Source organism: Oryzias latipes, chromosome 13, assembly GCF_053564925.1.
Source record: "Oryzias latipes strain Hd-rR chromosome 13, Olatipes_Hd-rR_3.1".
Lineage (NCBI taxonomy): Eukaryota > Metazoa > Chordata > Actinopteri > Beloniformes > Adrianichthyidae > Oryzias > Oryzias latipes.
This window is the reverse complement of record NC_136249.1, coordinates 20,846,554-20,861,531: the sequence shown is the minus strand read 5'-3', so window position 1 is coordinate 20,861,531 and position 14,978 is coordinate 20,846,554. Positions and strand designations below refer to the sequence as shown.

The 14,978-nt window shown below is 36.6% G+C and overlaps 1 protein-coding gene across 1 annotated transcript in view; it reads right to left on the bottom strand.

The window, feature by feature from the left end:
• Positions 1-1,804: 1,804 nt before the first annotated feature.
• Positions 1,805-14,978, bottom strand: part of drd2a (dopamine receptor D2a) — a 59,038-nt gene continuing 45,864 nt past the window's right edge. The window contains exons 4-8 of the mRNA XM_004075413.5: positions 8,508-8,644; positions 6,538-6,746; positions 5,807-5,893; positions 3,319-3,703; positions 1,805-2,878 (exon numbers count right to left, since the gene is read on the bottom strand). Of these exons, the coding sequence (XP_004075461.1) occupies positions 2,682-2,878; positions 3,319-3,703; positions 5,807-5,893; positions 6,538-6,746; positions 8,508-8,644 (1,015 nt within the window). The 3' untranslated portion in view covers positions 1,805-2,681. The remainder of the gene's footprint in view (positions 2,879-3,318; positions 3,704-5,806; positions 5,894-6,537; positions 6,747-8,507; positions 8,645-14,978) is intronic.

Sequence of the window (14,978 nt, the reverse complement as noted above, 5' to 3'; positions counted from 1 at the left end):
CTGTTCATGAAATCCAAATTAAATTTGCTCTTTGGTCCCTGCAATGTGTCTTATTGAAATGGTGCAAACCTTGTATATGGCATATTTGGTGAGAAACCAAGCATCAAGAAAAGCCCTGCAACAGTCCTGTATCTGCAACCTTCTACTTATGCTAGATTACATTTTGGGATTGTTACCTCCCTGAACAGCAAAGCACAAATCTAAGCTGAACATTAACAATTGGGTAAGAGAAACAGAAACCGAATATGAATTTCAGGGATACAAAGGGGGAACAGGTGCACTGCAGCCACCAGAAGGATTGAGAGACTCACGGATAAGAACATATCTGTTTTGCAAATAAACTTTTTTCCCACTTTTTATTATTTTTTTTTTTATTGTTTTTGCTTTAAAAACGATTTGCAGTGCAAAACAGATTTCCTGCAGCCAAAAAATTATAGGCTCCCACAAATGTCACGTTGTTTTCCTTTGAGCATAATGAACTTTATAGTTATTGCTTTTAACAGGTGATTGCACATTATTTTTTTTCCCCCCAATTTGATGAAGCAGTTGAATGAGGCAGTTTGTTTACCACTTCTGTTCTGCTCAAGTGCATCTTCTTTATGTTGTTTTTTTCATTAGTTTTGAAAAAGCTGTCTGTTTTAATAGTTCAATTTTGACAAAATGCTAGAATAACTGTTTTTTTAAAGTTGAATATAAAAAAAAGAAATCATGTTTTAGAGATTGATCTTGGTGTATATTGTTTTAGTTCAACTATATTAAATTTGACTTTAGTTGCTGTTATTTCAAAGAGTTGGGACCTAAAACTTCTTTGCTTCAATAAAGAATATAATAAAAAAAGTTCAAAAACAGAAACAGATGTAAACATGTAGTGAAATAGTTACCCTCATTCTGAGACTATGAAAATCAGAAAACCTATTTAATTCTTTTGTCTTTCCAGAGTGTGTACTCTTACAAAGATTTTATTTTTGTTCTTTGTTAAATTTCAATTTAAAGTCAGATTCATCCCTTCAAATAATATGCATAACTCAACATACATGTGCTTTTATCTGAGGAACTTCTTACATCTGAATGACAAGAAGCTGCAAATTCCACATTCAGGTTATTAGTTTAGTTCCAATAATTCCATTAAAGCAATGTGCAGTTAATACTTACTAACACAGTCCACAGATTGTGTAGAGATACACAGTAAATCCACCTGATCTTCACGAGTTATTAAATTGCCTTTTAAAAAAACTTGATGATTGGTCATTTTGAGGAATATTAATTTAACTTTTATTTTTTTTGCCAAATTAAAGCCAACATCCTATTTCTGGATCATCAAATGCTGAAAATCCTTTTCACGTTAACCTGATTAAGTTTTTTTAATAATATCTTTCATTTATTTTCAGTTTATCATCACAGAAACAGGAAGATAACACAACTTGAATCTCTTTAAAGTATCTGTTGTTTTGGTTAATACTGTACAAAATGTTTTGCATTAAACTCCAAAGACATTTTCTGGTTAATGCACACTGACTGGAGTTAGTTCACCACGAGAGACAGGCTGCTACCATTGTGATAAAGAGGATGCTATGCGTCTGCACGGATGAGCTTGACACTGGTCTGTTGTTGGGGCAGGTTTTGATCCATCTCAAGGACTGTTTTGCTGTGGGCCACCTCTGCATGGGGTGGGGGGAAACCTGTGGCAGTATTCTAGGTGCAAAAGTATATAAAAATAGCTATAAAGGTGAAATTGATATACTAGGCCTTAATTAATTACCTCAGTACAAATCATAAATTTTCCTTAAAAAAAAATCCTTGGACATGAAATCTCTGACTTTATTTTCGTAAGTGTATGAGCTTGAATGCTTTAAACAGCAGACAAAAGCCCTGACACTCAACAACACTTTTCATTTAGTACTTACTTCATCTGAACTTCATTTATTGTAGATCTTTTACTTATTTCTTTCTTTTTTAAAACATACATTTCAATAAAAGTCAAATAAAGGAGCATTGTAGCATGCATCACATTGTCATTGCAGGCATATTATCACAGTTGATGTAAGAAAAACTATGTACAGTACCGGTGAAGTATATAAATAATAATAATGATGATGGTATAGATTTATTATTTTATAAAATTGAAAAATGTACATATTGGCATCGCTGCACTGTACAGCAAATAAATCTTCCCATCGACACACATTCCTGTCAGTGATATAGATTTCAATAATAAGAGCTGACTCATCCTTTTTAACACTGTATGAAACACTGATGTCTTTAAGATTTGCAGAAAGTCTCCATCATCAAAACATGAAATGCACACACTTTTAAATATCAGTTTGCATGTGTGTGATATAAACAGATGGCTCCTTACATAACAAGCACAATGATTTTTTAAGAACAAGGTTACTTTCTTTTTCTTTTCACAAGCAGGTCATTGTTACAGACTTTTCTTGTTTTACATTCAGTGGTATGGAGATATGTACTCCACAGCAAATCACATAAAGAGCAGATGTGCCTTTTTTTTAGAAGAAATCATCAGTCTTTTTTCAATCACTGTAATCCGTAACTTTGAAAAGCAGATTGCGGTTTCCCATGCGATGTGACTTCCTTCACAGAATGAGGTATTTGCCAATAGATGTGGCCTAACCCTTTATTTATCATTTTTCTTCACTCTTATCAGACATTGATGTGGAGGTTTAGCAGTGCAAGATCTTAATGAAAGCCTTTCTGAATTCAACATTAAAGGTGGTGTATATGATGGGATTTACAGCGCTGTTTACATAGCCCAGCCAAGTGAACGCATTGTACATCTCAGCGGGAACCTTGCATTTCGTGCAGTGGGTGTTCAAGATATGCGTGATGAAAAATGGCAACCAACATATGATGAATACACCTGAAAAGATAAAAGAAAAAAAAAGTTTTATGCTGCAAAGACAGAAAGTTTAAGTAACAGAACTGCAGAAAAGTTGGCTTCTAACTATGAAAATTACTTTTCTAGAATCTTTATCTTTTACTTGCATCACCATCTGGATTGTTTTAGGGCTCAGATTCAAACTCTTTGAAATTACTTCACGTTGAAAGACAAATAGGGAAAAAACATGAATGCTTTGCAGTTAAATAAGAAATGACACGACTGTTTATTCTTGAGAGCTTTCAGATTAATTTCCTTCATATTTGATGATCTGATCACTGATTGGAATTTATTTTGGCCTAGATAAGACAACAGGATAACTGCTTGCAAAAGTTTAATGCACAGATTTATAAAAAAAAAAGCATCTGATTGAACACAAATAAAGACAAACTGTAACGTTTATTTTTAAAAAAGTAACTTACCAAGGACAATGGCTAACATCTGAGTTGCCTTTTTCTCCTTCTGCTGGGAGATTTTCCTCTTGCTCATGGTTTTGACAGACGTCTGAGTCTTGCCATTAGGTAAGGCTTGAGTCTGGAAGGCTTTGGCTACAATGGGTGCTGGGTCAGTCAGGACATCCGTGGTATCTTCATTCTTTTCTGCTTTCTGACCCTCCTCTGGGGGTGTGGGCGGTGTGGAAGTGGGACTGGCGTTGGCCTTGCTAGGCATTAGTTGCTGGTGGCTGGTTGCCGGAGTGTCTCCAAGAACACTCTGCGTCAGCTGCTTCTGCTTCTGGCTGCTGCCACTGTTGTTCAGCTCATCCAGCTCCAGATCTTCCCCATCGTTGGCCACATCTTTGATGAAAATCTGAACAAGGTCAATCACAGGAGGGAAGCAGCAGCCGGTCATTTTTCATTTTGATTTAAGGGTGAATTTTGATAGAAATACCCTCCCAAAATTATGTATTATCATTTGTAATATGGACATTTTTAAAATAAAAAGTCATATAATAATTCCTTAGTTAAACATTGAATTGCTTAAAAGTCCTCCTTTGTTGAAATCGTATTTTTTGAGTTTTTGACAAATACTTGTGGTATTTTTCTTATGAAAGAGAACAAAAGTATAAAAAAATTATTTCATTTTTGGATTTCTAAGTTTCTTTTTTTAAATCGCTGAAAATCATGCTCTTGATCAAAGACTCTCTGTTTGAATTAATAAGTTGTTTTGATGTCACAACGCCCTGTATTGCATGTGTTTGCGCAAGTTTCCTGATCTGTGCTGTGCAGCGTGCACTAGCTCAGGTATAGGAGAAGAGAAGTTGGCTCGTTCCTGCATATTTTTAGTGGGACCAAGGCTGGATTTTGTTGTTGGCAGCACATATTTAAAAAGTTTTCGATTTTAATCAAATCGCCCAATGGTTCAGGTGGTTCAGACAGTTACCAAGTTGTGCCGTGCCACTCACGCTGCTGACAGAATTTTGCGCTGCACCCAACGCTCAGATTGCGTGCGTCTGCACAATTGACTTAACCAAAACTGGCCGCCTCCACCACGTGAATCCATAACCCGTAATCCTAAACGTAATTTTTCTCTGCATCCGTGCGGCCAAGAAAAAAGTTCAGCACTGGCTGCACATATTTGGAAAATTACGTGTGAATAGTCACTTTTTAGTATTAAATTTCATTTTGTTGTGCAAGTTAATTATACAATCTGCATGTGCTAGCATTAAATGTGTTATGATCCACATCCAGTGCTGCTTGCTTGTGCAATGTAGCCTAAATTAGAATGTCAGAAAGCATTTTTCAGTAATGCTTTCTTTTACAGTACAGTACTTACAGTGTACTTAAGTGGTATTTACATGGTACTTATTGTGTAACTACTGGGTACCTTCAGGGTATATACATGATACTTTTTATGTAATTTACTGGGTACTTACAGGGTGTTTACATGGTACTTTTTATGTGTATGTTGTACCATTTGGTTCATACTAATGTGGTACATACTGGGTATTTATAATATACTTACTGGGTATTTACATGTTGTGCAAAGGTGTCTTTTGTGGTACTTACCACATGTAAGAACAAGGTAAGTACAAATAAAGTACCTTGAGCTTTAGGTCTGCACTCGCTGTATGTTTCATGGTATTTACCATGAATTTACCACAGAAACTACCCCTTCAGTACAATAAAACTGGACTTTAAAAGAAAGGCAGCCCTATTTCCACTCAACAACATGGTCCTTTCAGTAGTAAATGCTGGGTATGTTCACTTGAATATTACTTGTTACTTACCCCTTAAGTACAGTGAAACTGGACTGTAAAAGAAAGTCAGCCCTAAGTCAGTACCATGTAAACATCCTGTAAGTACCCAGTAAATTCCATAAAAAGTACCATGTAAATAACCTGAAAGTACCCAGCAGTTACACAATAAGTACCATGTAAATACCGCTTAAGTACACTGTAAGTACTGTACTGTAAAAGAAAGTGTTACACATTTTTCATGGACTTATTGAAGTTCTTTTTCGTGTGTAATTTTATTAAACAGCAGGCTCTGGTACACATATTTGTTTTGTCATTTCAGACATTTTTCAAAAAGAGTTGATTTAGAACAAAAAAAAGTCACTTTTCACAGTTTCTTTATCGCTGAAGATTAAAACTTTGAGAATAGAGACTGTCAGTCATGCTGTTTGTGGTCCCCCATTTGTTTCAAGCTCTACGTACATGCAAGACACAGCTTGCAGAAACGGGGGATCAAGGGTCGATCAAGGGCGGGGTTACTCAGCTCAGCACACCCAAGAGGAGATTATCCTTTAGATAAACATGAAATATGACTATTTAAGACATTTAAGTTGTAAGATTTTGGTTAAACAAATACAATTGTCATAGAGGGACTTTAATTTTTAGTTTCAAAAAACTTGCGACGAAAGGAAAAAAAACCTGCTTAATACAAACTAATACACAAGAAGGACACGCACCACTTTCTTCTTGTTGACAGGAAAACTCCCATTAGATTTCACAATCATGGTGCACAGCCTGACATCCTCTGGATGAGTGCACTTATCCTGAAATGGAAACAGCTGTGTCAGGCAAGGATAGAGTGCACTGTCAGAGCACCTGACAGAAGATGTGTAAGCGCAGGAGCACAGGTCCCACTGTCCATGAGGTCAGATGGGATGACACAAAGAACTGTCAGTGTGTTTGGTGTAAGGTGACACTTAAACAATAGTGATTTATAGTGAATGATCAAGGGATAAGTTGGCCTCTCAGTCATGGGCCATTGAGTCTGACTATGACAGGAAAATCATTAGCCAGAAAGCCAAAGTTTACAAGAGGTTCATTGCATTAATTAAGAAAGCTGACTTGTTGGCATGGAATGTGCCAGGTAAAGGACATTAATATGAAGCAGCTGAGCAGTGTTTCATTAACCACAGGGAGGGAAAAGAACTTGTCAAAAGGCCAACTTTCACCAAGAATTACCCTTTTGACACAAAGTATTGAACACTTGAATTGAGTCCACTTTTTACAAAGAAAATCGCTTTTTTTTTTGAGAACGTGTTCCCTTTATTGACATGCTACAGCGTAATACAATTTCTGATGGGCACCAATGATTCCTCTAAAGCTGACAAATATGTATTTATCTGGAAGCGTATTGATTGGAGAAGCAACGATTTTCATGTTTTGATGCATGATTGCCTCAACGGCTCACCTTCAGTGAAGTGGCCCCGTCAGTGTCAGCTGCCTGGCAGATGCGCTGCTTTGGCTTTGTGTTTACACGTTTCCTGCGCTTCCTCAAGACCACATAAATTTGCACATAAACCAGCAGAGTTATGATGAAGGGTACATAGAAGGACACGATAGAGGAGTACACCACAAAGGCCGGATTGGCAATCACACAGAGAGACTCATCACGGGTGGCTGTGGAGATAAGAACATGAGATGAATAAAAAGTTCTGATTACATGTTACGCTTTGACCAAAAGAAGAAGCTTAATTTGGCTTGAACCAGTTTGTTCTCTGATTTTGATCATTTGAAATATTAATGAAGTTGTTTTTTTTTTCTTTTTCTCAAAACTTCCATCCTGTTGCACCATATAAGAGCTGTCTTAGGGCTGTTATCCTTATCTCCCTAATACAGGGGTTTGCAATACAGTTTGTATTAGCTCCACAATGCAACCATTATATTGTTTTAATCATACATTCTCTGTGATAAAGATGGATCATGATGTTCGGTTGCTGGGTATGGAATTGTTTTTTTCAACCTTAAAATTCAGCTGTTCATAAATGTGCAAATATGCACTATTTCTTCTATAGGTGCATGAACAATACACCCTACACTTTTAACATTGGAAACACATTTCTAAACATCTATCAACCAATGACAAATTCTTTCTGTTTTGTTTTTACAAATATTATTGCTTAAATAATTAAATAAAGAAATTAAAAAATGAATAGACAAATAAATAAAGAAATAAAATTCAAAATCATTCTATGATTTGTTGTAAATTTCAAATGGAAATGTTAAAGAATAAACGTATTTTTGTAAAAAACAAACACAAAAACAAAGGATGTTGTTTCATTTTTATTGTAGAAAGCTGCCCACACAGCTTGAGGTGCTTCTTGTGTGAGTCTGACCACAGTCTGCTTCAATGTTACTTCTATGCTTTACAAAGAATAATCATTTTGAAAACAAACCAACATGAGTTACAACTGTTCTTTATATACACACAGACAGATTGCAAAATAGCCCTTGTAGCTGGAGTAATTTGATGCTCCTGTTTTGTGGCAAAGCTCCAGTCTGACTTGAAGGGATACCAGCAGGGGTAGAAGAAGAAAGCTGTTTCATTTTTTCACCATTCATGTCTCACAGAAATATAGTCACAAAGGATAAATCGGCGAACGCATATGTTTTCTATGACGCTTAACATTGTCTTTTTTCACCACTTTTAAGTTTAATAATCTGAAAAATTGTCCTTTAGTGTCAATTCCTACAATTTTCATTGACTTAGCCTGACTGCATTTATCGCATGAAAAACTGAGACAATGAACTAAATGAAACGACAGAGGGTAGATCTTAAATTAAAGTTACTTTCTTTAACTACAATGCTTATTAGTCACTACATATGGATTATTTTAAGAAGTAAATGGCGTATAAATGGTAAATGGCGTATACTTGTATAGCGCCTTTCTTCCTACAAGGACAAAGCGCTTTACAGTCACAGACCCATTCACCCAGTCACACACACATTCACTCACACATTCACACACTGGTGGCGGCTCCGCTGCCAAACACAGGCGCCCGCCTACCACCAGAGGCAAGCTGGGGTTCAGTGTCTTGCCCAAGGACACTTCGACTCATGGGCGTGCAAGGCGGGAATCGAACCTGCAATCTTATGATCATGGGTCGACCGCCCTACCGCTGCACCATGGCCGCCCATGGTGCAGCGGTATTTGCATGCATTTTAAGAAAAATGCATTTTAATGCATTTTAAGAAGTATGTTTATATGCTGATGTTTGGTAATATCGCGCTTGAGGACAAAAAACGTCCCCCTTTTTTTGTTTTGTTTTATGAAATCCTCTGATTTAGACACTTTACCTTTACTGTTACTATATTCAGAAGCTTTGAAGAAGTGAAAATGGAAAATGTGTGAAAGGAGTGTACATTTCAAACATTCTTACCTGTGTTATTAAGCCCAAACAACAAGGGGCATGATATGGCAAAAGACATAACCCAGACCACAGAGATCATGACTGTGACTCTTCTCCTGGAACTATAGCGTGTGTTGTACAGCATTGGCATTGCCACTGCTGTGTATCTGAAAAGGGTAGAAAAAGAAACAGTTACAGTGTGTTGCGCACTGTGCCAGCCTCCTGGAAAGCCACGTGAACCATATTTACTGGAATTTACTCTACCTAACTCAACAAGGTAAAGGGATCAGGCAGAACAAAGTAAGACAAGAACTTTGTTAAATCTACTCATTCGTTCAGTATATTATCATATTCAGTTTCTTATATTTCTGTTTAATTGCATTAAATGAATCATAGGTCTGCCATTAGGCCTGTTGATGAACTTAATATTCTGTTTTATTGCTGATTATTTTTGAATAAAAAGGTAATATTATATATATAATGTGCACTATTGGTCAACAGAAAAATTGACAGTTAAAAGACTGCTTTGAGCCATTATACTGTTTTGCTTGGTCAATAAAAGCAGTTTTTTAACAGTAATCTGTGCTTTAATGTGTGCTCACATGGTTACATAAACAGACATATGGTACATTGATTTATCTTACATTAATCAACAAAGCCTTTATTTCTATATTTGACCGTGTGTTGGATGGCGTGCACACATTACTAATGTGGGGTTGTATGCTGTTTCTGTGTGCTCCTCTAGACGCAAAAGAAGGGACAAAGGGGGAAGTGGACTTGTGGTAAAAGCAAGGTTTTTAGGCCATGTCCTTATTTACATGGTGGCATCCGTATTGCGAAAAAATGGTAGCTTAATTAACTTCATTTTGCTGGAGCCAGAAGTAAGCCTTTTCTCGGGGGGACTCATACTCACTCAGTCCAGTTCTTATGTACAGTCAATGATTACAATTGTTATGTTAATTTAACTCTTTTACAGGCCAGTTGTTTCAGTTAAGTTGTTTTTATTTATTTTCTGGGTGGATTAAAAAAAACAACCTTGTCAAACATCCCTGTGTCGTTCTACCATTTGCCTGGTCCCCAACAGTCCTGTACTGCTTGGTCCCTCATACATACTTAAATGACAGGACAATAGTGTGCAAATACAATAAATCCGGCTAAAAGTTTTAACACACAATTTTTGCCATTACTCTGTTTAGGGAATGGAACTGTGTTCAGTTGAAATTCAACACAAATGGTTGTCCATGTTTATGGTTAGAATGAGTTCAATGTGATTACCTGCAAGGGTTTTCCTTTAATCATTATAAATTTTTCTTATTTAAAAAAATAATTTATTGTTATAGTAAATTAATAAATCAAAATCAGCATGGGGGAACAGTGAACACATGCAAAGAGAGGTGGCAGACTGAAGCAAATAAATTTCTCATAATCAGTGTCTGGAAGCTCGGCAATGTGCCAGGGACCTGAAGGCTCATCTTTATCCCATGGAGCTGTAGTTTGCAAGATATTGCAGATTTTACCCAAAGGTACAGCACTGTTTATTTACTAAATGTAGAATTATTTCATTTTCATTCTACCTTGTGGGAAATAATGCAGCTGTTCACTGTTCTTTGTAAGTTTGTGATACGATTTGCTCACAGTACTGAAGCTAATAACTAGTAATTGATGCTGAGATTCACAAACAATGCTGAGGTTATATCTGCTATTTTATTAAAATTGATAAACTGATTAAAATATGCAAAAGATGTTCATTGGAAACTGGATTTGGGTCAGCAGTGCAAAAACTTTTAGCGCCATATGTTTTAGTTCTGCTTATCAACTTGAAAGCATTTGTACATTTTTTTCTTAGTCTTAAAAGGCAGAATGTTATTTTCAAGTGACATTAGAGCACAAAGAGATTAGAAGCTAGGTCTATATCTAGAGGTAGCTATGTTTACTTAACCAAATGCAGTTTGTTTAACGCTGAGAGGATGGGTGTAAATTATACTTCAGCTGTTTACCTGATGGTTAAAGCGCTGCCAAAGATATATCATTAACCATGACATGTAAACACCTACAACATTGGCTGTCATTTTTCACTATATTTTAACTTTGAGGCTGTTCTGCATGCACCTCCATCATAGTCCATCTCGACTGACTGATGCATAGCTTCTTATGCACCAGTATATTACCTGCTCTGCTTTTGATCAATGGGAATTTTAGCCCAAAGCAACAAGGAACATGCATCCTGCGAGTGGACCAGAAATGATGCTTGTCATTACTGATCAGATCCGTTTTGATGTTGAACTAGCCCTCTGGAAACAGTTATGTGCTGCAGGCTTCAGTTCACATCAAAATGAGATACTGTAAGTGAGGCAGCGTTTTTCCCCTGGCCTTTTGCACAAAAGACCTCATCATTTAACCTTGCTACACTGCTTGACCTTGTTAGGGATTTTGCTGCAAATACTGTGAATTGCTGTGCATTTCACAACATGCCTTTCATTCACTCCTGCTTATCATTCTTGAAATGCACAAGACATCCAGCATGGGTTACACCACATTTATTTTGAGAAAACAGGGGTTAAGTATTTATAATGGACTGGCAATTTGTCCTGTAGCTGGGTAGGCTCCAGCATCACTATTTCTCCAATTGGGACTAAAGCGCAGTTAGGAAATAGATGGATGGGTCAGATTTACTATGAATTAGTTTGCGTGCATTCCTTTGCTTTCTTCATTTTATTTAGAGTAATTTAAAATACTGAGTCGTGTGCAAGCAAATTGATTTTGGGTGGAGGAAGGTTTTGGGTGTGATGTGTGACAAAAACGTGTCAACAAGAATGAAAGGAACGGTGTAGAAGACTGTGGTGAGAGCAGACATGTTATTGGTTTATAGAGAGTGAGAAAGACACAGGAGGCAGAGCTGGAGGTAGCAGAGCTGAAGATGTTAAGGTTCTCTTTGTGAGCAATGAGGATGGATAAGTTCAGGAATGAATCCATCTGAGGAACAGCTCATTTTAGATGTTTAGAAGAAAAATGCAGGGAAGCAGATTGAAATGGTTTGGACTTGTTTAGAGGAGGGACAGTGAAGACCAAAGAGGAGGTTCAAAGCAAAGGAGGTGGTTGGTGTGAACCAGGAGTATGCAGAGGATAGGATTAGATGGAGGTGGATGATTGACCATGGCAACTCCTAAAGGGAAAAGACAAAGACGAAGACTTAGAGTAGTTAAGACCTAAATTAGAAAAAAAAAAACGGAAAAAAAAAACTAGTCAGGATTTCATTTATGGCAGTTTCCTAATTTTTAGAGTTTTAGGTTTCAGCCAGAAACAAATTATTTAAAACTCTTATGAATGTTATGCACGATTGATAGAATACAAGCATCTTCACACTGGCTTAAATATGATTTTAATAAGAAAGTAATAAGGACGTGTTTGGAAGAACCATGTTTTTCTCCTTACGAAGTACTTTACTCTTTTATCATTGGTAAAGGCTATGCTTGTGTTTGCTCATGTTTAATAAGAAAGGGCTTTAAACTTGAGTCTGCAAAACTTCTAATTAAGCCTGCACCATTTAATAAGAACCAAGGTATCAAAACCAAGAACCAGTCTCCTGATGTACAAATTACATTACTCTGTAGATGTGAAATGTGTCTGCGCCAGTTATCTGATCTCTTACAAATCAGTCTCAAATGGGAAGACATCAAAATGTTCTCAAGCCAGAGAATTCAATTCTAGATTATTCCACACTCATCCCTTTTCTGATTTGTATTCACAAATATGCAGCTGGCTGCTGCAGCTCAGATGAATAAAATCTGAATGTAAATGCGGATGGCATTTTTCAGCTGTATGCTTGGGGCCTGAGTGTACAACACACACACGCAAAAGTAATCTGGTATGAGGTTGTTCCTATTAATCTTTTTTCCGGATCCAGTACAGTGATCCGTACTCTAATTCAGTCACTTCAATAACAGCTAGAATTGTGTTCATGAGTGACCGTGCTGGACATTTATTCTGCATACGGACTCAAAATAAAAAAATAAAAAGTGGCCAAGCAGAAAATAATGCAACATTAAATATGGAGAAATTCAATTCTTGAAGCAAGCATTAAATGATTATTTCCAACAGATTTATTTATAAGCCCTCAACCTTCAAAGGCTCTTCAGAGGAAATGCTTTTTATAAAAGCTTTAACAGTTTGTGATCTACTTTAATTGACCAATCCAAAAGTCATAAGCCCAGCTGCATAATGCCAGGCCTTTTCTAAATGTAGCCTATATCATGCAGTGCAATACGAAGTAACAATTCATTTCATTTTTCAACAACTTCTTTTTAGATTTGCTGTAAAGTTTACGTTTAATAAAAGTTTTGTTTAATGTTGCCAACAAAAAACCTATCACTAAAACTATTGGACCTAACCTTCACAATTCAAACATTACTGATATACAGTCTCTTTACCTTTGTTTTTCTTTTTTATGACCTCTTTATCTTTTACTATCATTCAGATAAACATAAACCCATCCAGTGTTGCACTCCAGATTTTTTCAAATAGACAGAAGGATCAAATTAAAAAGAAAAATCTGAAATACATCTCAAAAAATGCATTATGGAACAACTTTGACCTGTTTTTAAAAAAAAAAGGTTTAAGAACATGGTGCTTTAAATGAGGCTTTAGTCAAATAAACAGAGGAAATGTTTTACATTTGTCTTTTTCAGCATCTTCTTTGGACATTTGTTTTTCTTTTTTACATTTCTGACCTGGTTCTTGACCTAGTTTCAGTTAAGCTATGGTTACTGGAGGAGTGGAGACTCATTCATGCATAAAGGAGTTTCTCCCTCACTCAATGTCTGCTGGAAACAGGTATGAAGTTGTGTTGTTTGCTTTGAGTGGTTTTCACGAGATGTGCATTATAAACAAAAGTTTCCACTTCCTTTTCAGCTGCACAAATCCATGCCGCTACGTGGTTTTAGAGAGATGAGACTTTTTTAGACCACACTTGTAAAGAAAGCACGATTGTGTTTCATGCTTTAAAGTTGTGGAAAAAAGAGGTTATTGTAATTTTGCGGACAAGACTGGCGTGTTTGTGTCAAGGCAGAGAAATCTCATAAGGGCAGATTAGGATACAGAGAGGTAAAAATGTTCTTTCTGTTTTCCCTGCAATGAAGAGAAACTCTAGGAACATTTGCTTTAATAGCCTTTTGAAAGTCTGTTATTGGTTTTTACATTGTTGGTTTTGTTACTTTTCAGAAGAATGTCAATGTTAGTAAAGGACAGTAAAGGAATTTAAAAAATAATGTTTTAATAGGCTGGCTGTTTGTAGTGTTTTATATTGTGCATCGTTAAAAAAATAACTAATTTGATTGCTGTTACAGTATTATCAGTAATGTCTATCTCTAAAAAATATCTTTATATTCATTACCGTAATGTTTTCTTGCAATAAACATGCTAATTTACTCACATTACAGTCTATATTAGCTTAGAAAACAGTAAATAATCCATTGAGTTTTGAACGTTTTCTTCTGTTCACATTTTGAACATATGAAAAATATTCTTATGTTCAAAATGTGAACATTATGGAGTAAGGTGCTTTTCAGCAGTAATATTATTCTATTGTATTATGTTTTCCTGGTGAATTGAAGATTAATGTTTTTTTTAAAAGGTGGACAAAAGAGATGGAAATGCTTTAACAGATTACTAATGAGTTATTAAGCATGTAATGGAATAAATACAATTTTATAAGCAGATTAGGACGTTTTCGTTTCACAGTTTTAATCCCCTAAACCTAGAGAGAATCTAAAAAAACCCCAAAACAGTCAAATGGTGCAAATAACTGTTGCTAAGCAGAGCAATACATGCTTTGAATACAAATTAAATGACTGATAAAACTTTGCCTCATTGTATTAAAACTGTCCTTAGTCACGACCGCCCTTCAGAACCCGTCTGTTTGTGGTCAAAAAATGGGCAAACTTGTAAAAGGGAAAGCAGGTGGCCCCCAGGAAATATCAAGGTCTTAGACCGCTCACTGAGTCCATAGAGCGAAAATGTTCATGCACAGTTTTTTTCTTCGGTCATGTTGCGAGAGACAGGTTGTAGCACACTTAACAACGAGCCAGGATAATAAATGGTGAAGTAGGTGAGACACATGTGTGTTACACAGATATTTGATTTGTACCCAGGATCCCCAAATCCTGCTGACTGTGCAAGGGACTCATGTGCTGTTCACATGGCAATGCTGCATTCACATTTGACGCAATTCGCACATCAGGGGCATCAAGTTTCAATGTTAAGTCAATGTACAGACATGATCGGAGGTTCTGTGGCATGATTTGGGCATTGGGTGCGGCGCGGTTGACGCTCAATCAGGGACTCAGCTTTGGGCTGGTAGAAAAATGTATCCAATATGGCTTCTCAATGATTTTCTTCCACTACAATGAACTGGTTGCTGCAGACTACCCTGGTTACTGTTGGGCGAAGGCGGGATACACCCAGGACAGGTCGCCAGCGATTAAAGTACAGCCGAACCCTGGGCGG